At 39.1% G+C, this 23,445-nt stretch overlaps 2 protein-coding genes across 11 annotated transcripts in view; one reads left to right on the top strand and one right to left on the bottom strand.

Moving 5' to 3' along the window:
• Positions 1-9,316, top strand: part of LOC102463045 (transcription initiation factor TFIID subunit 4-like) — a 274,416-nt gene extending 265,100 nt beyond the window's left edge. For both annotated transcript variants that reach the window (XM_075940091.2, XM_075940090.2), the window contains exon 15: positions 7,594-9,316. In XM_075940091.2, the coding sequence (XP_075796206.1) occupies positions 7,594-7,761 (168 nt within the window). In that variant the 3' untranslated portion in view covers positions 7,762-9,316. The remainder of the gene's footprint in view (positions 1-7,593) is intronic.
• A 78-nt stretch (positions 9,317-9,394) lies between these two features.
• The window catches only part of KCTD15 (potassium channel tetramerization domain containing 15), a 60,180-nt gene continuing 46,129 nt past the window's right edge, over positions 9,395-23,445 (bottom strand). For all 9 annotated transcript variants that reach the window (XM_075940094.2, XM_006113824.5, XM_006113819.5 and 6 more), the window contains 2 exons: positions 18,699-19,004; positions 9,395-13,030 (listed from right to left, as the gene is read on the bottom strand). In XM_075940094.2, the coding sequence (XP_075796209.1) occupies positions 12,875-13,030; positions 18,699-19,004 (462 nt within the window). In that variant the 3' untranslated portion in view covers positions 9,395-12,874. The remainder of the gene's footprint in view (positions 13,031-18,698; positions 19,005-23,445) is intronic.

Raw genomic sequence — 23,445 nt, 5'->3', positions numbered from 1 at the left:
GACTGCAGGGTGAGGTGTGTGTTTATATGCCAAGGGGGAAATGAGATGTATTTTCATGAAAGAGGGTGTAACATGCAAACGCGTGCCAGAACCAAGTAGTTAGAAGCAGTTGTACTGAACTAGTATGAGCCAAAAATGTTAGCAGATGAAAATCACTCAATTCATAAAGAAATAATTAACTTTAATAAATTTTATAAATGCAGTTGATTCAAAGAGCTAAATGGTGGCTTTTTGGTGAGGAATAGTAATAGAAAACAAGACTTTTGTAAGGATCCTATATCAAGTATAGGGTTGAGATTGGCCATCATTTGGTTTCATGCAGTACTGCTAATCTATGAGGTGCTGTTATAAGGTTATTATTTACATACCACTACATATTTTGGTAACGATGATTAAGAGCTTGAGTCATCTTCCATTGAAATAATTGAAACCACTTCATTGGGAGCTAGATTGATTCCTAAATTATGTGGGAAAGCTAATTATAAATAAATACTTTGCATTTATAAAGCCCCTTACAGTCACAGATCTAAAAGCACTTTACAAAGGTGGTGGTCTAGTTTTACAGATGGGGAAATTGATGCAAAAAGGAGGGAGGGTTTTTTTGTTTTGATTTTTATTTTCCTAACATCATCCAGTAACCCAATGGCAGACAGAGCACTTGAATCTAGGTCTCCTGCTTCCCAATTCCCTGCAGTAGCCTCTAAGCTAGGGTGACTGAATATGCGGCTCATGAGCTACATCTGGCCCACAGCCCATTTGTCTGCAGTACGGTTTGGGTTTACAAAGGGCTCAACACGCAGCTTGTGTGTGGTGTCCTTTGAACATGGCCTCCACTGGGAACACACTCCACAATAGCGAGTCAATATAATAGTCTGTTGATATGCATTTTAGTAGTTAAATTCCTGGACTATCATTGCTCATTAAAAGTGCTGTCACATGGGTGGAAATCTGGTAAATATTGCATTTTATTCATATCAGCAGAACTTACTTAAATGGGGCCTGCATGTGTTATAGTCTTGCCTTAGTCTTTGTATTCATGCCCACCAGTGTAAAAGAAGCTATTTGCATATATATTTACATGTATATGCAACCACACTTAATTTGCGGCCCTTGGCATGTGCTGTATCATTGTGGCTCCCAGGGCTTCCAACATTGAGTAGCCCTGCTCTAAGCCATAACAGTTCTGTACTTCTCTATTCTTCCCTGCATTCTCTAGCTTACTATGTGTAGAGCAATTTTACTTGCTTCATCTTTATTTACTTAGATTTTTTTCAAGCATACAACTACAAGCAACCTCCCCATGCTTTGGGGCTCCTAGTATTGAAAAAAAAACAGTGCTTAACAAATGCATTGAACTTCTAAAATCACCAAGAACCACATAATCCTAGTCCATTCCCACTCTGCTACAGTACAGTTAGCAGACTCCTCCATTCTATCCTAATCTCATCCTGTCCTCAAATACCCATAAGAAAGGAGAATCTGACACACACAGGCTCTGGCAGAGCCAGGTGTTAAGACCATGTTCCACAGTGAAGGGATCCTCAGGGAAAAGCTTTTGGCAGCAGCAGCTTCTTTTTTATATTGAGGGTGCTTGTCATAGGATGCCACTGTTCTTTTAAGATCAGTGCATCTGTGACTTGTCAGCTGACCCTAGTTGAACTTCAGAAGAGAATGCTTGAGTTTACATAGAGACCCAGATGGGGTAGGGTAGGTGGAGGAGCAGGCATGAGACTTTCATTACTTGTTCCCTGGGAGCAGTGATTCCTGGAGAGCTTAGACTGCCAGAATCCCCTGGGCAGGGAAGCAGGAGCAACTGGACTGTGAGTCCTGGGAGGAAAGGGAAAATGAACCACAGAACTAAATGGCTAAAATCCCTAGAGCGCTCTAACCCAGGGTATGTTGAACAACTGTGTTTGTGTTGATTTGACCTTAGGTGGACAATAAACTGACGTACAGACTGTGTGCATGGCAGTGAGTCCTTATTAAGATAAGAAAAATTCCTGCCTTGTGATAGTGTTTCTGCAGCAACATTTGTGTTACTTGAATACCTATCTGTCCCTTTATGACTTCCAGATTCAGACTTTGATTAATATCCCATGCTCTGGGCAAAGATCACGTCCCCAAATGTCCCAGGTTGTAGTGTTAAGTGGAGTCATCAAATCTTGGGTGGACAAAGGTATGAGGAAGTGTGGCAAGATCTATGTCCAAAGCTAATGGCTGTATCATCTTACATGGGGTAGATGGAGAAGTACCCTCTTTACCATAACTGTATTGGGTTGCACGATTTAACAAGACCCCTACATTGCAAACGTAAGGATAATTTTTGTCCCCTAGCAGTTACAGAGACTGCTATAACGCTAACCAATTTCTCCAGTGACTTCCCCACTCGCTACCATGCTCATTCATTTGCTCTGCACTTCTTCCACATAGCACCAACCTCTGTTCCAGTGCACTTTCACTTCACTATCCACATTTTATCCCAAAGATTATCCTCTGACCGCAAAGACCTCTCACTCTTAAGGCCAGATAAGACATGCCTCACTTCCCCTGTGTCTCACTTGAGTTCATGGAAATTGGAGAGACAAGACTCCTTGAATCTTCACCCCGTTCACTTCTCCCTGTATCAAACATACTTATATCCCCCCTCTCCACCACACCCAGGCCCTGCTGCTTTTGAAGCTACATTCCTGAACCTCAACCATTCTTGCGCCTCCCCTACCTAGACATGACAACTGCCAACCCCAGGAGCTACGGGCATCTGTGCCTTAGCTTTTCTTTGAATAGTTGCCTCGTGATTCCCACTTGTGGACTTTGGCTTGAAGTGTTAGTCTTCCACAAGGACAGGCCATGTAGCCTGGGAAGAAAACCATGGATGTGTTTTATCATTATTGCCTTGCTTCTCTGGGTTACAGAGAAGCAATAGCCTCCATTCAGGATTGTGTTCAAAGAAGAGATGTCAAGACTGAGTTGTTTTCTGGTAAAGGAGGGATGGATAAAATATTAAATTCAATCTTCTGCACTTGCCCTTGTCTTTGTATTTCCCAGCTAGACTCTCACAGCATATCTCTCCAGTTCTTTTACATTTTTAAAACTTGATGCTTTTTTCAGATTTAGGGAAATGTGCAAATTTTAATCGGTTAACTATTGTAAACCTGAGAACTTAAAATACATCCCTTATCTTCCATGTGTAAATTAGACAGTTCTGGTAGTAGCATACTTTTTGAGAGCAGTTAAAGCTATTTTTAATGTCCTGCTGGTGATAATACTGTAATTTAATGCATAGAGGCATTTTGACTCTGTGTGAGTGATAGTGGGTGTCATTTTGGATTAATGTCAATGAAAAATTCTGGGTTTTGTATATTTTGACACATCCACATTGTATAGCGGCAGCAGTGCGGAGGTGGTGAAGGCAGCATCGTGGAGCCAGTGCTGGGGGGAACCTGCTTTTAAGCCTGCTCCCCCCAGTACTGGCTCCTGCCCTCTCCATCTTGCTGCCTCTGATACAGAGGTAGCAAAGGGGGCAGAATGCGAGTAGTCTACAAGATTAAATAAGCCAAGGTTTATTGTTAATCATATAGTCAACTACTTGTTTACATCCCTAATTTGAACAGTATTTTATTTCCATCATTTTTATTTTACTTTTCTTGACGTGTCTGTTTTCTTATAGAAGACAATCATAAAAGCAGCAGACAAGCAGAGAAATGTGCCCTAAATTCTGCATTAAATGAGAAAATGCCAGAGTACCAGAGTTACACTTTTCTGCCATTTCTCTCTCTCTCTCTCTTTCTCTCTCTCTCTCTTAAGACTGTTTCAAATTATACTGGCTCAGACAGTTTGACAAGCCAACAGTATAATGAAAAAAACTAGATAAACACATGGCCATCTGCCCTGTTGTACTTCTGGGGTCTGAGCGAAAGGCCATGGAAGTCAAGAGAAAGATTCCTATTGACTTCAGTGCCTCAATCTCTACCAAGAACATGGCATCATCTCTTGACTGTTTGCTTCCACATTTGATTTCCTGAACCTCTCTTTCTTGTTCTACTCTATGCACCACTGACTGCAAAATAAAGTCACTCAATCCACTTCGAGTGTCATTTTGCTGTCTACGCATAGACAAAGCACAAAGAAAATGGGTGGATCCTAATGAAGGAGATACCAACTGTTTTGTGCTATCGTCTTATTCTTTGAGATTTGCAACCTGCAAAGTGAGTGTAAGCCCTGCATAGTCTACAACCTGCCTTCTAAAAGTCCCTCTTGCATTTAAAACAGTAGTTCATTACTTTAAAAAAAAGTTATGATATATACATTGAAGTGGGCATAATGCTATGATAACTTAGATATGGTAGGCTATGAAATAAAGGATGTAAACAATTTCCAGCCATTTATTTTTTATTAGAGCTTTTATCTTTGTGACTCCTTTATTAGTTGCTATGGATACAGGCAACACAGAGGCTTGCTAATGAAAAATCTATCACACTGATAAATATGTGGTGTATTTTTTGGTCAGATCCGTATTACTTCAATCCTACTATGCTTGACAATTAGTTTTAACAGTGTTGACATTCTTTTAGATAATTAAAAAAGCAGTAGCAATTAATAGTGTATGTTTTTGCCATATGGAGCATTGAAGAATAATTTTAAATACAATGCGATACCAAACAGAAATTGGTATAATTCTATATTAGGGATTGTGTTAACTGGTACAAAGTGTGCTGTCAATTTAAATGCACTCTTTGTTTTCTAAAATTGTTCATAAAAATCCACATTGTAAAGCCAAATTATAAAATGGTATTGGCTAGCTGAGTGTCTTACAATATTGGAGCTATTATGAAAACACACAAACTTCGCTTTCCTGTTACAAATATCACATTTACTATACCAGTCATGAAATATGATCATCTTTCCACCAAAAAAATTAGTATTTCAGAAAATAAATGTAACAACTTATAAATATGATTTATTTCATATTCATTACAGCCACTTTGGCCAGCGAATAGACATTATTTGTTTGCTACAGTGGTTTTCAAACTATTAAAAAAACAGAATTTGCCTGCCTTGTCTTTATTGAAAGAAAGCTTTCTCTGAAGACAATATTTGAGAAAATTATTTAGTTTTATTCTATTATTATTTTGTAGTTGCTTGCAATGTATGACATGTTATGATAATATAAAAGTACTGTCAGCATGATTTTGGAATAGTTTCATTTCCTCATGTGTGTGCCATGGTTCCAGCATTAATTGTGCAAGACCTCAAGCCAATGTTATGAATAGGATGGGAAAAGGAAGTTCAACTTTTGCAGTGAAAAGAAAAACAGTTCTCAGGTAAATTTTAAAAAAGTTGGATTTTTGGAGTTCTGAAATAATGACAATGGTTTGGGTAGAAACTAGTGGTCAGAGTGCAGGTGAGAGGCCATCTCAAAGTACATGATACGTGCATTTCTTCATGTGGTTCTGCAATTTATCACATAGATATTGCGGTAATATATGTGGTATCAGTAAAAAGAGATGCTCACTATACTTCTCTCCAGTGCTTTTTTTGTTTATATATATATATAAAAAGTACCAGTACTCCAGGGGAAAAGTTGTTGAGCTCTGACTGGAGATGTTGGTACTGCATCTGGAGGTGCCAGTACTGTGTACCGGGGAAGTACTGTCACAATAAAAGGCCTGCTGCTCTCTGTTAAAAATGCAGAGTGCTGCATGAAACATCTAGAGTAAATGGCCTGTCCATTGGGTGTGGATGAACAACTGTTTCAGTTGCCCCAAACATCCCCGTTTGTGGTAGAGTTTAGCTGGTGAATCATTGACTTCTCTGTCCCATTCTCAAGATATGACTCCACACACAGATGTTATCTTCTATAATGGACTGTGGTTGTAGGTATCTCCACTGCCCATCCCCCATTTTGCATGTAGCATCCACATTTGTTCAGCTACATTCAGGCTACAGCTACACTGTAGCCTTCTTCCGGAAAAGCTTATGTAAATGAAGCGTGGCGTGGACTATTGCCGTGCTTCATTTGCATAATTAGCAGCCGCTTTTGCGCAAAAACCCTCTCTTACGCACGAGCTGTTCTTCCGGAAGTAGGCTATAGTGTTGCTATAGCCTCAGAGTCTTGCATTCATGGAGCTGAGGAACAGGATTTGACTCATTCATAGTAGTTTAATAATTGGACAGAGGAGAAATAACTAATGAGTGTTATAGTCATGACAGTTTGACACTCTCAGGATGAAGAAAAAGGCAGTGAAAGAATCAGCCTCTGTCTGCCCTATTGATAAAGTACTATATTTCTCCTCTTATTCTTCAGGACTACACTTGCATATAAGTAAATGTTTATAATGTGCTTCAATAAAGATCCTTGAATATTAAACAAACAAAAAACAAACCCTAGGAACATTTTTAAGAATGAATGAATGATGGTATGTTTTGGGTTTTGATGCATTCTAGAATTCTTTTAAAACATTCTAGAAGTTTTTCAACATAATTTAGATATTTCAAGGTATTATTTCCTGTTAATATTTTTCTTTGATAAAAATCGCATGGAAGCAGAACGAAGTTTTACAAACCAATGGTGGTCTCCTAAATGGAAATATCTTTGAGATGTTTCAGGATAGGGGGCTTTGCATTCTAGAACCAACAGTATCCTAAAGGGACTATAAATCATGGACTGAGTTTATTGATCTTGAGAATTTAGTGCTCTGGTTTTAAGATCAGCAACACGTTGATGTACACACACATTCTTCCAATCCTGGGTACAAAGAACTGGGAACAAGGTTCAGATGTATACATTAGCCATTTACTATGACCTACTATGAACTACTGCTACCAACCTAGCTTCCACACAGACTTTGACATTATTGAGCCACATTTCTCTTATGTAATTTGACTAATTTAAATGGAGTTAACTAGAATGTATCCCAGTGTTTATCTGTTTTTTGCACCTATAGGGAGGGCCCAATCTCATAAACATGAATGCATGTGGGTAACTTTACTTACATTAATTCAGTGGGATTACTTACAATTTTAGTTTATCTCATGTTCAAGGCTTGCTGGGTAAGGTCATTTTTACCAATTTAGGACACACAAAAAATCCAAGCATTAACTCCACATACCCTGAAAGTGAAAACAGCCTGGCTATATCTACACTGGCAGCTTCTTGCACAAGAACAACTGTTCTTGTGCAAAAACTTGCCTGCTATCTACACTGCATGAGTGTTCTTGCGCAAGTAAATTTACAGTATAGCGTTGTAAAACAGGGCTTCTTCCAGAAGAGTTATTCCTCTCCTCACGAGGAATAAACCCTCTTGTGCAAGAGCTCTTCCACAAGAGGGCAGTGTAGACAGGCAACATGAATTTCTTGCGCAAAAAGCCCCAATGGCTAAAATGGCCATCAAAGCTTTCTTGTGCAAGAGAGCGTCCACACTGTCATGGATGCTCTTGCGCAAAAGCACATGGCAGTGTGGATGTGCTCTTGTGGAAGATTTTTTGCACAAGAACTCTTCCACAAAAGAATTCTTGTGCAAGAAGCCGCCAGTGTAGATGTAGCCCCTTTGTTTTGCTCTTGAACGTTGACAATCATCTTTAATTTTCTTTCAGGTTTTGGGCATGACCAGTGGAAGTCAGGCTGGTTTCGGGGCTCCTACATCCAGGCAGTATGCAAGACAGAAGGTAACTCGAGTAACCCTCAGGGACTTCATCTTTTACATGGAACAGGAAAGAGAAACTAGCCATTCTCTCCTGCTCTACAGAGCTTTGCTTAAATAAAGCCAAGAATTGTATTGGTTTCCTCACAGAGCTCAGCCTGCATTGAAAATTTGTAATTTGAACGTGCCTTCTATTTTTTTCAGATATCACTGTTCCAGTAGTTTGTTTTTGCAAAATTGTCAGACACATGCAATAAATCCCCCTTACATAAATTAAAGAAAGAAATGAAAATGTGCAAAAGGTTTTTAAGGAGATAAAATCTATGGTTGTGATCCATGCTAAAAAATTTTATGGCATTTGGCCATTTTCAGATGAGGGTACACAGATTGGATGAGAAGGCGTTTATACCAGTTAAGGGCCTGATTGCAAATGCTTACATGAGGCATCCCATTGATGACACTGGGCATCTTGCAAGAAGGGTTTGCAGGATTGGGTTCAAGGGATGCTGTTTGTTTTTATTAGCTATATATTCAATTACAATGCTAGCCTTTCCATAACCTCCTAACTTTTCATTGACTAACCAGAGTGATGCCTGCTATCATTTTAGATTACTTATAATTGCCAATTTTTGCCCAGCTGAAAGAGGAGCTGTCCCACACTTGCACAAATTTTATATAGTAATGATTTTTTGCTTTTAGTATTTATTTGCTGATCTAATTCCTGAGTGTATGAAATCTGTGCGTTCAGGTCCCAGCTGAGTTATTTTGATTAGCTTTCAGTTATTTTCTAAATCTGCTCAACCTTTTGCACGTTTGTAGCAGATGCAGTAAAATGAATCTGAGTTGGCTTTTTATTTAAAAAAATTATTTATTGTGAAGAGTATGGTCTAATCGTGGTTTTAAAAGTGAGAGAAAGTATTGTTTAATAAAGATTTTAGAGTATTCTACGCAGATTTTTAAAGTCATTGCCAAAAATAGTTGTCTTATAGAGGGGCCAGTCATACTCTCATTGGAGTCAGTGGAGTGGTATCAAGTCCTCAGGGCCCAAGCCTGCAAGGTTATCAGGGTCATCACAAGTCACTGGGAATTGACCTCACCTTGCATGATCAGACCTTGAGCCCCCGATCCAGAATATCACTTAAACGTGTGTAACCTTCCGCATGCGAATAGGTGTAAGTATTTAAAGTTACACATGTGTTTAAATGCTTTGCTGGACTGGACCATAAGTTACCAAAGCCAATGAGAGTCTTCTTAATAGGTCTTGGATAAGGTACTTAGTAAGCAGGCGAATACCAGTATTAGTTCAGACATAACAGTATTATCAATAACAATGGAAGGGAGACATTTGCTTATTTATATTTTCAATTTTTCCTATGTCGATATTTGCCACTTTTTGAGGCAGTATTTTTTTTGGATGAGAAACAATAGTGAAAGCACAAATAGAACTATCTGTCCAATAGATTTAAAAACAGAAGTTTTAATTATATTTTAAGGTTTGTTAAAAAGCAGATCAAAATTTATACTGCTGCTATTTAGCCAAAAGATTATTTGTAATGTATTTAAGGCCAGGAAGTGTAAAATTATGTTTTAAATGTATTGATAATTTGTACATATTGTTTATAAACCCTGTGTTTATTAGAATTGTTATTTTGATGATTTCTGTACATATTCGTAAATGCCCCAATTTCTGTGAAAGCATACTTCCTTATTTGTACTTATTTTGTAAAGAAATAAAACAATTTACTAAAGTAACATTTGAGTGACATACAGTATTAATTTATCAAACATTAATTTCAGTTTCACATTGTCTTGTAGTTTATAAGCACTGTTCAAAAACATTTTGCATTAAAATATTAACAATACCCACAAAGAAATACTAAAACTGAGTATTTAATGTTCTGCTGTGCTGATTCTAATTCTTTGTCAAACATCTAATAAAACTGTCAACAAACCTTGATGCTATTAAATACAGCCAGTGAATGTACTCAACATTTGCTTTGTTAAAAATTTGACCAATAAGCACAACATAACATTTTCCTTTCACTTTTTTGTCAGACTTGAGAGCACAGTGGTACAGAACAGTACATGTGAAAGTGCTAGAGAAGACTAAAGTTCTAAAAACCACAATTTCAGTGCTCAGGAAAAGAGATTCCAACCAATTTCATACAGTGAAATTAGATTAAAAAACAAGGCATGTTTACTTTCGATCTTCAAACTAAAAGCATTCGCTGTCTGCACACCACAGTTTTACTAGAGATGTGATGATGGTTTTTTAAATGTTTTACATGGCACTGGGCAATGTTCTTAATCAAGCTGTGCTACTGTGGTTTAGGACAGTAACAGGAATTCACATCAGTTTTTGCTGATATTGCTACTTTAGAATACGGGGATAGAAAAAAGTAAAAGAGATACAAATGAAATTGTAATAAACTTTAAATCAGCGACCTGAAGTCGCTAACTAAAAACATGTCCTAGCTTAACTTTTGCTTTAAAAAAAAGGCATATTTCTCCAACAAAGTGATTGTTTCCATATGTCTTGCTTGCTTCAGTGCTGTTGTGCAGTTAATGTTGTGATGTCATGGCTCAAACTTTCCATCTCAAGTTCTCATTTAACTCAGTTGGAGCAGCCTGGAATCTTTTACGATGCCACCTTACCAAACTGCTGTGAGTACTGGAGCTGCTTTATTGAGCTATAAAAATATGGTGAACTCCAAATTGAAGAAAGCAGACGAATGAAGCCACAAATAGTTCCTAGCTCTTTACATACCACTAAAGCATTCTGCCTATGGGTTTGATCCTGAGTGGAGAAGAGGGCCCTTCACTTTCCCTTTTTACTTTAAATGGAGCTGGCAGACCACAGCCCCTTTCAAGAGGTGCTTTAATATGTTCCTACTGATATAACCCTACATTCAGGCAAAACTCCTGTGGATGTCAGCAGTTTTGCTTGAGCAAGGACTGCAGGGTTGGCCCATATGTCTGAAGCCTGATTGTGCTGTAACTAGAGAAGAACTTTCCTAGATGAATGTTAATGAATGAAACAGTATGCACAGACACAGCCTCCATTTCTTTCTGAATCACCCGGCTCAGGAACTGAATACAGAACTGGAAAATATATAGTAAAGCTAAGGAGCAAAACTGATGCTTAAAGGAGACTTTGAACTGAAGTCAAACTAAATCTATAAAACCAATAAACACTGTTTTTGAAGAGATGGCTACAATAAATTGAACTGAGTCAAAGGCCAGAGGAAATGGAGAGAAAGTTAGTGTTCATTCTACTTGCTGCAGTTTTGATCTTTACTGAAATGTTTATGGTATGAAGTATTGTATAAGAAATATGTATACACAAATACATGACAATTATACGTTAATTTTTTTTACAATATTAAATGTATAATATACAATTCTACAGATATCTTACATAGAAAGGTAATGTAGTGCCATCTTTTCAAATATTGGCAGTACCTAGCAATTTTATTTAGTGTGTCAAACAAGTATAAAACCATGAAATAAAGTAACTTTAATAATCTTTAAAGTAGACAGATTTGGCCAAACGTCTGTCAACAGTTCTGCTAAGGCAGTAGTAGGCCACTAAGCTAAGATTTGTATGAGTGATTTATGATTCTGGGTGACTAATCTGAGACAATTTGAAGAGTTTCAGAGGGCAGGCATGTACTCCATTTTCCAAAAATCTTTGACTCCACGTACAGTCTCCAACATAGGCACCCAAAAATCACTAGACACTTGAAAAATTCAGTATTAAACTTCAGGTCCTAATTTCTGCCCATGTAATCAGATGGCAATAGAGAAACAGAAATGTCAAATACTGCTGATTTTAATACTCTGTCCCTTTCTCTATACAGATGTACTTATGCATCTAAAAACAGTTTAATTAAAATTCAGCATCTACAAAAGTATTCTATAAGTTATTGTGGGAGAAACTAAATTGCGACTAATACATGAATTAGTTATTGAGGACCCAATCATGCTAAACAGCAGTAAACTGGATTTGGCAGAATGCTATTTATATACTTGCACCTGCAAACACAGAACTGTCTCCTGAGTTAAGGAAGCTGAATAAGTCAGAAGATTGATACTGTCTTTGTTAAAGGAACAGTAACCTCCTATAAACAAATGGCTTCTTTATGGTTAAAAATACACAGATACAGGGCAGCTATAAAATCAGTACTTTAATAGTTCAAATTAATAGAAGAAAAAATATCTAAATAAAACCTGACTTGCTCCTGTCAGAAAGAAGGATGGGTCTTTATCAACCTTTGTAAAAATTCCAGGGCCATGAAGAGTAAGGGGTGTCCAAAATGTTTAACATCTGCTCCTGAATGTTTGTTTTAAATATGTTTAGTAAAAAGGATGACTAAGGGTAATAGAACATGCTTGGCAGAACCACCCCTCCACTAATGATGCAAAACACAGAAACTGAGAGAAGAAAACAAAACTGCCATCTCAAAGGAACTATGACTCCACGTTTGGGGCCTGTGCTATACCATTAGATTTCAGATGGCCATATTAAAAAATTCATTTTGTGCTTCCAGATCCCTATTTTTGCACATTTTAGCCACAACTAGTCCGCAATTAAAATACTGAGCACCAGATGATTAAGTTGGTCCTTTTCTCATTTTGTATTCTGTACACAGAGTTATTTCAATTGTCAATGTTGTATAAAAATAAGCCATTTGCTAGCACAAATGAGTTACAATCACAGAAACAGAAACATAACATAAATCTATGGAGGTGTAAAGTACATCTGATATGAGAGAAATGTGGCATTCAGACAGGAAAGATAACTCAGTGCAGTTTTTAAGGTACCATCTTCCTTTTGGTGGACCTTACTTCGTTGCCTTAGAATATAACGGAGGGAGGGAAAGAGTGCTGTCAAAAGAACTGTTGTTTCTCCAGCTGACATATTCAGATTGCTTTAATTGGTCTTTCTGCAGAAGCCCAATCCAGGGTCAGTATTTTGGGAAGCTTGGCCTTTTTCAGCATCACAGCTGTTCAATTGAAAGTACATTCCCACAAAGGTCTTGTACACTGGGCATACTCAGTTGTTTCCTCATGAAAAACTGGAGGTTTTTCAAATGTTTCATGTGACAGGTAGTTTTTGAATATCATTAATTGGCAACATAAGTCACAATTTGTTTGCTAATACTGTTTTGCAAATCCTTTCACATAAGGGACTATTAAACACTTCTATGGTTGCAAAGGAGGAAGAGCTGATTCTAGTCCAGGGGTTCTTGCTTTATTCTGATTGTTGGGGTGGGTTGTGGTCTTCTGTCCTCACGACACAGCACATATTCACTGAACTGGGAGGAATCTACCCCACCACCACACGAAGCTGCCACATTAAATCCCTTCTGAAACAATCTTTCGAGCACCTGCAATGTGAAAAAGAGTATAGATTAATTGTAGCCAATTTGAGGTATTAGGGAATAGGATAAAAGCATCTTGAATCAGTGGATCTGAATGATGCATTTGGTCTTTCTAGATCGCATGGAATGAATATTACACAGCTATAATTTTATAACTTATTCTTAAATGACTATACTGTGATTAAAGTCTCGCTTACAGCAAACCTCTGTAGAAAACAAAAATTAATCAAACAAATAAGCACTAGACAAAGCAGTTCAGTACATTATATAGTAAAATACTGGATTGCAGTGATATTGATGCGCTCTCTTACAGGAAAACAACACTAGGTTTAAGTCATAATAACAAGTGCTCATAATTCATTATTAATATGGCAAGTCTCAAGGAAAAAGGGTTGCAAACACTGAGTCTTTCCTGAGCGCAAGTAAGTCTTTTGCGTATCTGAGTGACACCTCCCCGAGCCTTCTAGCTTGAATCACACCAACTCCTCCTCCTCCTCTTCTTGGAATTTAGTGCTGCTTTCAGAAACCATGACTGGGATGGGGAGACTAGATACAGGTGGGTAAGAAAACAGACTAGCCCAAACAAACAGAAAATTGTATTCTGCACATTTTTTTTTCTTTTAAATAAAACTTAGGGTAATTTGGATGCATGAGTTAAAGCAGCCCAGAGGCAGCTTTAATTTGCATGACTGACATGCTGCATATCACCCTTGGCTGGATGATAAGGGTCATGTTTTCACATGGATGAACTGTTGATGAACTATTTCCCCAACATATTAGGTGTGCATACAGGCTTTCAAGCAGCAGGTACAGCTGGATGCTAGTTTCATGTGCTTGTCTTCAACAGACATGGGTTTGAAACCAATAAAAGGAAACCTCAGTCACTCCAGCTGAAGGCTCAACTGAATAAAGGGCAGTAATGTACAAAATCGTCTGCTACACTCCTGTTTACTTTTATTATTCACACTCCAGTGCCACAGGGGGATCTCCACTGTTCTTTTCCTGATGAGGTTCAGTTCTGAGGGTCTGGCAATTGATTAATACTACTAGAGATAGGAACATTCAGTGAACACTCTCTTCCCAATATGCCTAGTGTGGGCTTTAGCAGCAGCTGAGTAGGCATCAGCAATGACAGTATGTATCAGCATAGGAAGAATAGACTTAAGGCAGGTTCCTTGAGCATCTTCCAAAAGGACTAGACACTTTCCATGTACACCCACTGCAGGTGCTGCGCAAGAATCTGGCCTTTGCTACATCTCACTGACTTCAGTGTGGAGACACAGGTGTAAGTGGAAGAATATATGCACGTTAAGGTTTCCCGACTAACAGTGCAAAGGGAATCTGCACGCCTGTATTTGAAATCTGCATCCAAACACTCTTCTAGCCAAACCTTTGTACTGCTACACCGTGAATATTCTTTAGACCAAGCACTATGCAGCCCAAGTGCCACAGAAATGGTCCATAGAGGAAAAAGCTAATCATTATCATCATCAACAATGCCCGTTGGTGTCCGATGCCTCCCTCTCTATTTCCTTCCATCTTTCCCTGTCCAGTGCAGAGTGGCTCAGTTTCTGTAACTTTGGAAAGTCAGGCTAGTGTCTTTAGTTTGTTTAAATGAACTGACAATATTTATAGACAAAAAACATTGTTCCTGTCTATTTTGCTACCTATAAACACCAAGGGGACTGTGCCAGAGGCAGAACACTGAATCTGATTGGACAAGGATGTGAACTCAATGTAGTACATCCGCTAGATCAACTGTAGGAGCTTTCCTTTGAGATCTCTAGTATTAGCCACCAGCAGTTCAAATAGGTGAACTTTTGGACGGCAACTAAAGCCTTCTGCTCACTCGCCCAGTTTCTGAAGACTGGCAAAGAAAAGGAAACATTCATTGTAGCTAAGCTTTGCCTGACTCATGCTGTCTGCTCTGATTCAGCTTGCGCTGGGAGCTGCGTCTGGCCTTGGGACAAAGTGATTTGTGTTCTAATAAAGTTACATCTGCCAAATCTCACTGACTTTTGCCCTGATTTTTACAGAGTTTATGTATGTAAGGAAGTAGTACAATTCAAGGGAGGAAAATGCACCCTAGCATCTGAAAACAACAGGCAAGAAGTTAAAGCAAAGAGGGAGAATTTGGGGGTAAAAGTATAATAAAAAAAAGTAAGTCCTACCCCCTTATTCAACAACGGAGAGAGGGGGAAGCAAGGACACAAGCAGCCTAGAGACAAGAAGGGGATGCAGGACACAGTACTGTTTTGTCAGCATTTGTCCCTTCTAAGATGGAAGTGAGATGCTTGTATATTGATCAGGAGTTGCAGGAAAACCCACAGTCTGGGATCTGTTTTTTTAATAGGTATAGACTAGGCAAGGTGGACATTAGAACCACTTCTATAGCAAGTGCAGCATGACATAAGTGGGTTTCCATTTAACTGGAATGAGACTGATTGACACCCATACCAACACTGAGATTTGACCAATCTATTTACTACAAAGTTTAAAAAAAACAGTCAATATGCTTATAATGCAAAACTAGTGCTGAGATGCTGTTGGTATCTCATAGGTATGTCAAGCTGCATGTTAGCATAAGTCTCTTCTTTACTAAGCCAGCTATATAAAAACACACAAACCATACAGACGTTACATCTTTAAAACACTTCACATAGAACAAAGTGATTCATTTGTGCTACCTATGTGCTTGAAGGATGAGACTGCAGGCTGTAACCTAGTGTTAAAAACACAGGTCTCATCAATTTTCAGAGCAAGAAGCAAAATAGTTTGGGTGATATTTAAATATTGTACTGGCTCAACTATATCTTGCATTAGGTTATACTGAATGCGATAAGCAAAGGTCTACAGAATACCACCTCCGCTGCATGGCTACAATATCAATGTGTGCATATTGCACTCCTCTCTGTGTGTTACTCCTCGTGCACTCAGGAAGCTGAGTGTGCTTTTGCACATAGACAAGAGGAAGCCATATTTTGTAACTTGGGCCCACGTACATGTTATACTGCTTTAAAAAGTAAATCAGGAGACAGTGGCAAATACATGAACATAGCTATAGGATAAAATATGAGCTACTTTAAGTCTCCAAAGAAAACATGCCAAAAAGTAAATGAATTCATTATATATATATATATATATATATATATATATGTGTGTGTGTGTGTGTGTGTGTGTGTGTGTGTGTATGTATATATATATATATATATATATATATGAAATAGTGCAATTATATTAGGATTTAAGATATTCTCTCTGCCAGGTACTCCAAACACGTAGACACACAGGTTGTTATTTTGTTGGGAAGTTCTCCAGACAGAAATATGATTCCTTAATGCATTTCATTTACATTTTGTAAAGTGATATTAATATGGTCTTAGTTTTGAAATGTTCAACATATGCAATTTTCACAGCCTGTTTGCTGAATATTGATGTATTTTCCTAAGTCCTTTGTCAGGTTAAAAAAATAACTTAAATCATAGGAAAAATATATGCTCAAAATGCAAATACAAAAGGGAATTTTAAATTGAAGGCTGCTATTTTTTTTGGCCCACTAACATATTGACATTCTTTGTTTTACATATGCAGTTTCATATGAGTCCTTGCTATGAAACATCATTTCATGAAATAATTTGTACGAGTTCCAAAGAATTCATGAATGTTGCAATAATAAATGCTATACGTCAACCAGGAATGAGGAGAGAGATTACTCGAATGACCTAATGCTGAAAACAAAGTGTTTCATTATAGACCAGCAGTTACTCTTTGCTTTTTTGGGGTGATCTTCTCCTAGCAACTAGCCAACTATAACAACACCTTCAGATCTCTCCTAAGTATTTGTGTTTACAGTGCATTGTTGGGTTGGTCTTTAACTAGCATTGATCTTTCAGTGTTTTCATTTCTTTCATGCACCAAACCAGGGCATGTGGACATCATGCACCAAACCAGTTGTACTAACACCTTGAAAATTAATTCACCCAACTGAGAGAGACTGCAGACATCCTCTTCCTCAGCAGCATGGAACACTTGTTACAACTTGCTGGTCCCCAGCAAATTGCCCTGCTTCTGACCGACCCGAAGGTATTTCATTTTCTTTGGTCAGAATGTGACCCAATCCAATTTAAACCTCATTCAAACTAATCTGGAACTGTACAAAACTAGCCAAGGGCACTGAGCTCATCAGCTGAACTGAATGAAACATTTGGGAGTGTTTAGTGTGAAACCAAAATTTGCGGATCGATCTCTTTTTCAGACAGGTTTAATGCATAATGCATCAGTACCTTTAATTAAAGAGGAAACTCTTATTAATGTAAAATACAGATTATTAAAGCAAATCTGCATATATTATTACATGTCGGAATGTTTTCAGCATATTTAGTGCTCAGTGTTCTAGAAAAGGCACAGCAGTGGCAGCCCAACCTCTTTCACGCTGCTCCACTGATTTGCCTCTCCTCTGATGTCAAGAGATCACCTATAGGAGGCTAGAGCTCTGTAAAGTCTGGATGGCTGTTCCTCCCTGTCCTTTCTGATTAGACTGCTCAGAGTGCCAGCTGATTTGCGAATGAGTGTCCACTGAGAAATGTCCCCATATCTCAGTCGTTTCCCACAGTCCAGCCAACAAAACAGCTATAGATGTGAATAACTTGGGAACCGGTTACCTAGAGCAGTGGTGCACAACTCGTGGGTTGCAACCCCCAGGGGGGTCACGGATGTCTTCCTGGGAGGTTGCGGTGCTTAGATCCGGCCGGCCGGGGGCTGGGCCCGGCAGCTGGCGGCCCCCGCAGTGCGGGGGTTGCAGATCAGAAAATGTTGCACACCACTGACCTAGAGGTTGAAGGAATCATTTCTCCTAATAAAACCACCAGAGACAGACATCCTTTTTGCAAAATATTTTAAAGACATAAACTCAACATAAGAGAAGTTTGTTTTGCCTTGACTAATTAATGTTCTGTGTTAACAGCATAATCAGCACAATTCTTTCCACTCCGCACAAGGACTGCTACAACCCTCCACAGCATTGTCTACAGTTGTGTGTCATTCCTTGTGATGGACCATTTAGGCCCCTCAAGACAACTGCCTAAAGACCAGCCAGGTATTTATTCCTGCTTCCATCCACCAATCTGTCCAGTTCTTGTTCTTTGTTTCATATGTTTAATTTTAATCCTAATGTCAAAACTCAAAGTATAAAATGAAATACATTTTGTTTAAAATACTCTGGGCAATTTTTATAGAACATCCTTTTGAAAAAAAAAAGTGCAGAGATCAATTTTTTTAAGTCCATCCCGGAGGCACCATCATTTAATTATGAGTGAGACATAAATTATGCATTTACACATTGTTGCATTTTCTATAAAATGGCATGGAGATTTTTTTTGTAGTTTTTGGAACTCTCTCTTTCTTCCCAGGGGCACTTTGGAGGGAAAAAAATGCTGTGGGCTATACATTGATGAAAAAATTAGCATTTATCAGTATAACACTATTATGAAACCAGCATGGCACTAACATACACAATCTAAATCTATTTTTCTGCTTAGACTTAGAAAAACCTGAAAGACTGTGATCTCACCGGGCAAAAAATAGGTAATTGAGCAGAAGCAAATAATCTGCATATAACGGAACATGAAATAAAAAAAGCTACAACATGAGACAACATTGCTTGAAAGGCCATTACCTGCACTGAATTCAACCGGCAGTATCCATTCAAAGGAAACCTAATGACATGGGTAGGGTCTTGGTTCCAACCTGCATTTACAGAGTTGCACATGACATCCCCAGTCTCAGGGAATATCTCTTCTATTAAAGCTTTCTCCCCACTCAGTGCAATTCTTTCCCCAAGATCTGGAGTCACTCTTACAACCAGGCAGTCACAAGGCTGGAAATGTTTCCTTTGTTCTTTCTCTTGTTTCCATCGCTCAAGTTCCTTAATCATTGGCTGCAGCTGGTAATACTTTGCTTCTTCATATAAAAGATTAAAGTCCTATAAAAAGAAAAAAAGAGAGAGAAGAAATGTGCATGGTTCTCTTTTTAAAATGAATATTGTTCCCCTGTGACCTACTTAGGTTCACGTATTGTCAGCAATAGCACAAAGTCAACAGGTAGCCCAACTGTCTTACTCTTCTACTATGTAACACCTACAAAGATAGCCACCCCGTGCTTGAGTGTTAAATCGCCTTGAAGAGTCTGTGCACTTCCCATTGCGCTGAATCATTCTTTCATGTTTATTACCCCACAAGATCAATGTCAAAAGGCTCTTCTTTTGGATTAAACAATCAAAATAACTGGTTGCAGAAAGCAGGGCCTGCTGATATCAGAGGAGGAGGACAGAGCCTTATTCTTATGCACAACTCCTGAAAGGATCCATATTTAACTTCATTGTTGCAACTCATACGACTGCTACCATGGAGAAAGAAGCCTGCCAGGTTTTCATTTTAAACTCCCAGTTTTAGTGGTTTTAAACTCAGCTGTGAAAACTCCCTGCAGGCTACATTTGCAGCACAGCAAGGAAATGGCCCAGCAGCCATTTTCTTACAAATAGAAAAAATGTGTTTAAAACACAGTTTGGGAGGCGGTACATTCCAACAACGCCACGAGCACACGCATGGCCACAAGCACGTGTGTACGCTGGTCGCTGAGCTGTTGTCTAAACAAATACTTTTTACCAGCCACTTGTCCATCGTGTGATTTGTTCCTCACAGTAATTAAAACACCTCAGTTCATTGAGAGAGGTGCTTTCAGCACATGCTTGCTAACTACTTGTCAGCAAACGTGTCCGATGGCCTTCTCCATCCCAAACTAAGGGCACTAGTGCGTGCTGAGGGGAAAGGTGCTGAGCAGTGTTCCCTGTGAGCTGTGTGGTTGTTAGAGATTCCAGGGCCACCCAGCTGACAAAATTATTCCATACATGGATGGAAAAGATTAGAATGAACACTGGTGCTGATAGCCCCCCAATGCTTAGGAAAGCAGTGGTGCTAACACAATTGCAGATGCCAGTCGGGATCCCTCCCTGGAGCATAAGACAATGGTGGAAGTCAGTGAGGGCCTGTCTACACACTGATGTTATTCCGAAATAACATGATCCGCGTCTACACTACAAGCCTTTACTTCGAAATTATGTCAAGTGGGAGGACTTCTTAGTCAGCCTCGTGGTAACCTTCATTTTAGGAGGAGTAAGGGAAGGAGGAAGAGCGTTCTTCCTTCAACTTCCTCCTGTGTAGACAGTGCCAAAGGCTAAAATAAGCTATTTTGACTTGAGCTACGCAACTGAAGTAGCTGAAGTTGCACAGCTTATTCTGACTTCAGCCATGCTGTGTAGATGTACCCTGAGAGATGGGGCTTGTGCCTCCCCACGTCACAGATGACATTCAGTCACCAGCAAAGCTGCTTTAGCAAAGCTAAATCAACAGCAAAGATTTAGAGATGCTGACAACAAAAAACTACAAACAACTCTTGGACTTTCATGTGAAAAATCATTGTTAAACCAACCTTCAAAACAGTCCCATGTATGGGGTTACACCCAGTTTAAAAATGGATAGGCTGCTGCCAGCTAGCATGTGGAAACAAAACCCTAGAGTTCTTTGCTCTGACCACCAGAAAATACTCTTTTACTAGAGGCATGAATCATCACGAGAATGAAACTATAGGGGGCAGAAAGGAGTTGAGTATGAAGAGGCAAAATTAAGGGATATGCAACAAAAATGAGCACAGTGAAAGCCATTTGATGCCTTCTATGGATCCACCGCACAGGGGAAAAGGAACTAATAGGGGAATGAAAAGCAAAGAGTTTAGCAATGTCCACAACGGATTTGACTGTTAGGGACAGATTTGGAACTACAACTCAGCTGCCTTCAATGGAGGCCTGTGGATGTATGGATCGGCAACTGAACAGTTACCCTTGTAATTTCCTAACTTTGCTAGTGTATCTCCAATCCCTGGCTTCTGGCAGAAGCTTGTTGAGGTTGGGGAGCATGCACTGGCCAGATGACTTGTGGGCGGTGAGTTTGCTTTGCCTTCTTTTATAGCATCAGGCAGAGGCCACCAACAAATGGATATGAAGCAAATGGAACCATCACAGTCCCTATGCAAGGAAGTGAGCCTTCAAAGGGCACAGGGGGCCTTGCTCCTTGGGCTGGAACCACTCCAGCCCCCACCATCCAATATGGCAGTCAAGGATGTTAAGCATCTTAGAGGAATGGATCCTAAGGGAGACTAAAGATAAAAGAAGACGTGTGATGGCAGATACTGCCCCACATCAGTGTCAAACAAGAAGTGCTGCAGAGAAAACTGGATTCATGGATGGGCATATGGTAGGAGTGTACAGGATGAGCTGACCCGGGGTGAAAAGACAGTGATGTCGGCACCTTACTTCTAAACACCATGATCCTTACTATGCATCACTGGATTTAATTCCATTGTGATACATTCCTGAAATGAACCTGGATGATGAATTATTTTATTCAGAAGCATATTCCTCTTTTGAGTCACCGTCATTTCTGCCTTTCCACATTTGCAGAATTCCCTGAACATTAATTTGAAATGCACAAGAGATCAATCAGGCTGAATCTACAGGGACTAATGATCTGCATGTAAAACACTCTGAAATCTTTTTCACATGGGAGTCTGTAACAACTCTGTCCACTAAGCCAATGCTAGTATTTCACTGATGTGAACAGGGCCCTATCCAATGCTCACTGAATTTCACAGAAAGTCTCTCAGTTGCTTCAATTGCTCCTGACTTTTGGTCATGTTCAACATGAAAGAATACACTATTTATTAGGGTAAAGCAGGAATTTATGTTTGTATGTGAGCCTGAAATAACATCCAAAAGATGAAAACCCAACATGAGCTTAGTTATCAGAAACAGCAAGGCTACAGAACTGTATAAATCTGTCCTTCATTCTGAAATGAATGTAGGTCTCACATTCAGATAAGGCCTGATTCAATTGAATGGGAGTCTTTCCACATCAACAGGTTTTGGACCAGGCCCATAATATTCAGAAGTGCAACAGTCCCTTGCTACAACCTCCAGGGAAATACTAACATTACAGAGCCAACAAACCTCTGCGATTGTGCTATCTCCTCTAGAGCCATCTGTTAGCCTATGGCATTAGATTTAAGTCTTTAGTAACCACTTGCTAAATCACCATTTGTTCTAACTACTGCTTAATAAGGAAAAAATTAACAAGATATAGTTTCTATCTTCCAATTTTCTGTGATCAACCAAAAAACAAACAAAAACAAAAAAGCAACCCCAGAAACCAGTGTTCAGAGTCAAATGACTCCATTTTTGTATCCACAGTGATCAACCCATTCCAAAAATTGCACACACAACATGAGTTATTAAAACAAAAGTTAACGTGAGTTATGAATACACATAAACAGACATGCACATGTACACCAGTTTCAACTTCTTGTTTTTTTGTACCAAGTCAAAATTGTTTAAATATTTAAAAACTACAACCACCCCCAAAATAGGAGACCACGTCACCCCCCAATTACTAACTCTGGCTAGAATATTACATGGCACCATTTATTCCGAAGTATATGTTTACTAGTAGTTTACTGCATACACCTACACAAAGCAATTTGTAACAAATGTTCAGAATCCTTCAATGCGCTTAATACAGCAAATGCAGTGTTGGGGGTAATCTATGCAGGCAGCTCCTTCTGCCAGTGATCCCATAAGTGACAGTGAAGGGAGTGTTCTGTCTGTCATTCTCCAAAGAAATATGGGCAATAAAATGTCTTTTTTTAAAACGGAGAATGTAGTACACTGTCTGACTGACAGCCCATGAGAGCGACATCCTCTATTAATTCACAGCACAGCAGCAGTGCAAGTTTCCCCATATTGCCTCATGTATTCATCACCACCATGTGCTGTTCCAAAGGCTGGAACAAATACCAGCTTTGCAGTTGGTCTTGCTCCCGTAACTTAAAACCTAGTGACTGTTTTATAGCTGATACCATGATACCATGTCTGTGATTGGCAAATTGTCTAGTCAACCGTGCATCACTGAGGAATTTTAATAATTTTTTGGGGTGGGGCAGGATAGGGGAGATGTTCAACAAACGCAGTAACAAAGAAAACACACCACTACAGGCACCAGGATTTGATTCTCCACTGCCCTGCTCCTTGTGTAGTGCAAAGAGGGTGTAAAATGCTATACTTCAGATCTATGAGCGTTTTACTCTCACATTATCTAGGGACATCCACTGTACACAGAGCACAAGACAGGACAGAAGCCAGCCCAGACTGCATTAGCACAACATCTGACAGTTCCACAGAGAGGACAAGAAAATTGCAGTTTATCTTGCCAGTGTCATATCACAGGACAAGCAGAATATTAAAGAAGCCTGTCGTTTACAAATGTGTGTTTGTATCAGACTGGAAATAAGGTGTAAAGTTTTAACGGCGAGGGTAT

The sequence above is a fragment of the Pelodiscus sinensis genome, chromosome 12, assembly GCF_052426305.1.
Source record: "Pelodiscus sinensis isolate ZL-2025 chromosome 12, ASM5242630v1, whole genome shotgun sequence".
Lineage (NCBI taxonomy): Eukaryota > Metazoa > Chordata > Testudines > Trionychidae > Pelodiscus > Pelodiscus sinensis.
This window is presented reverse-complemented; position numbering and strand designations above follow the sequence as displayed.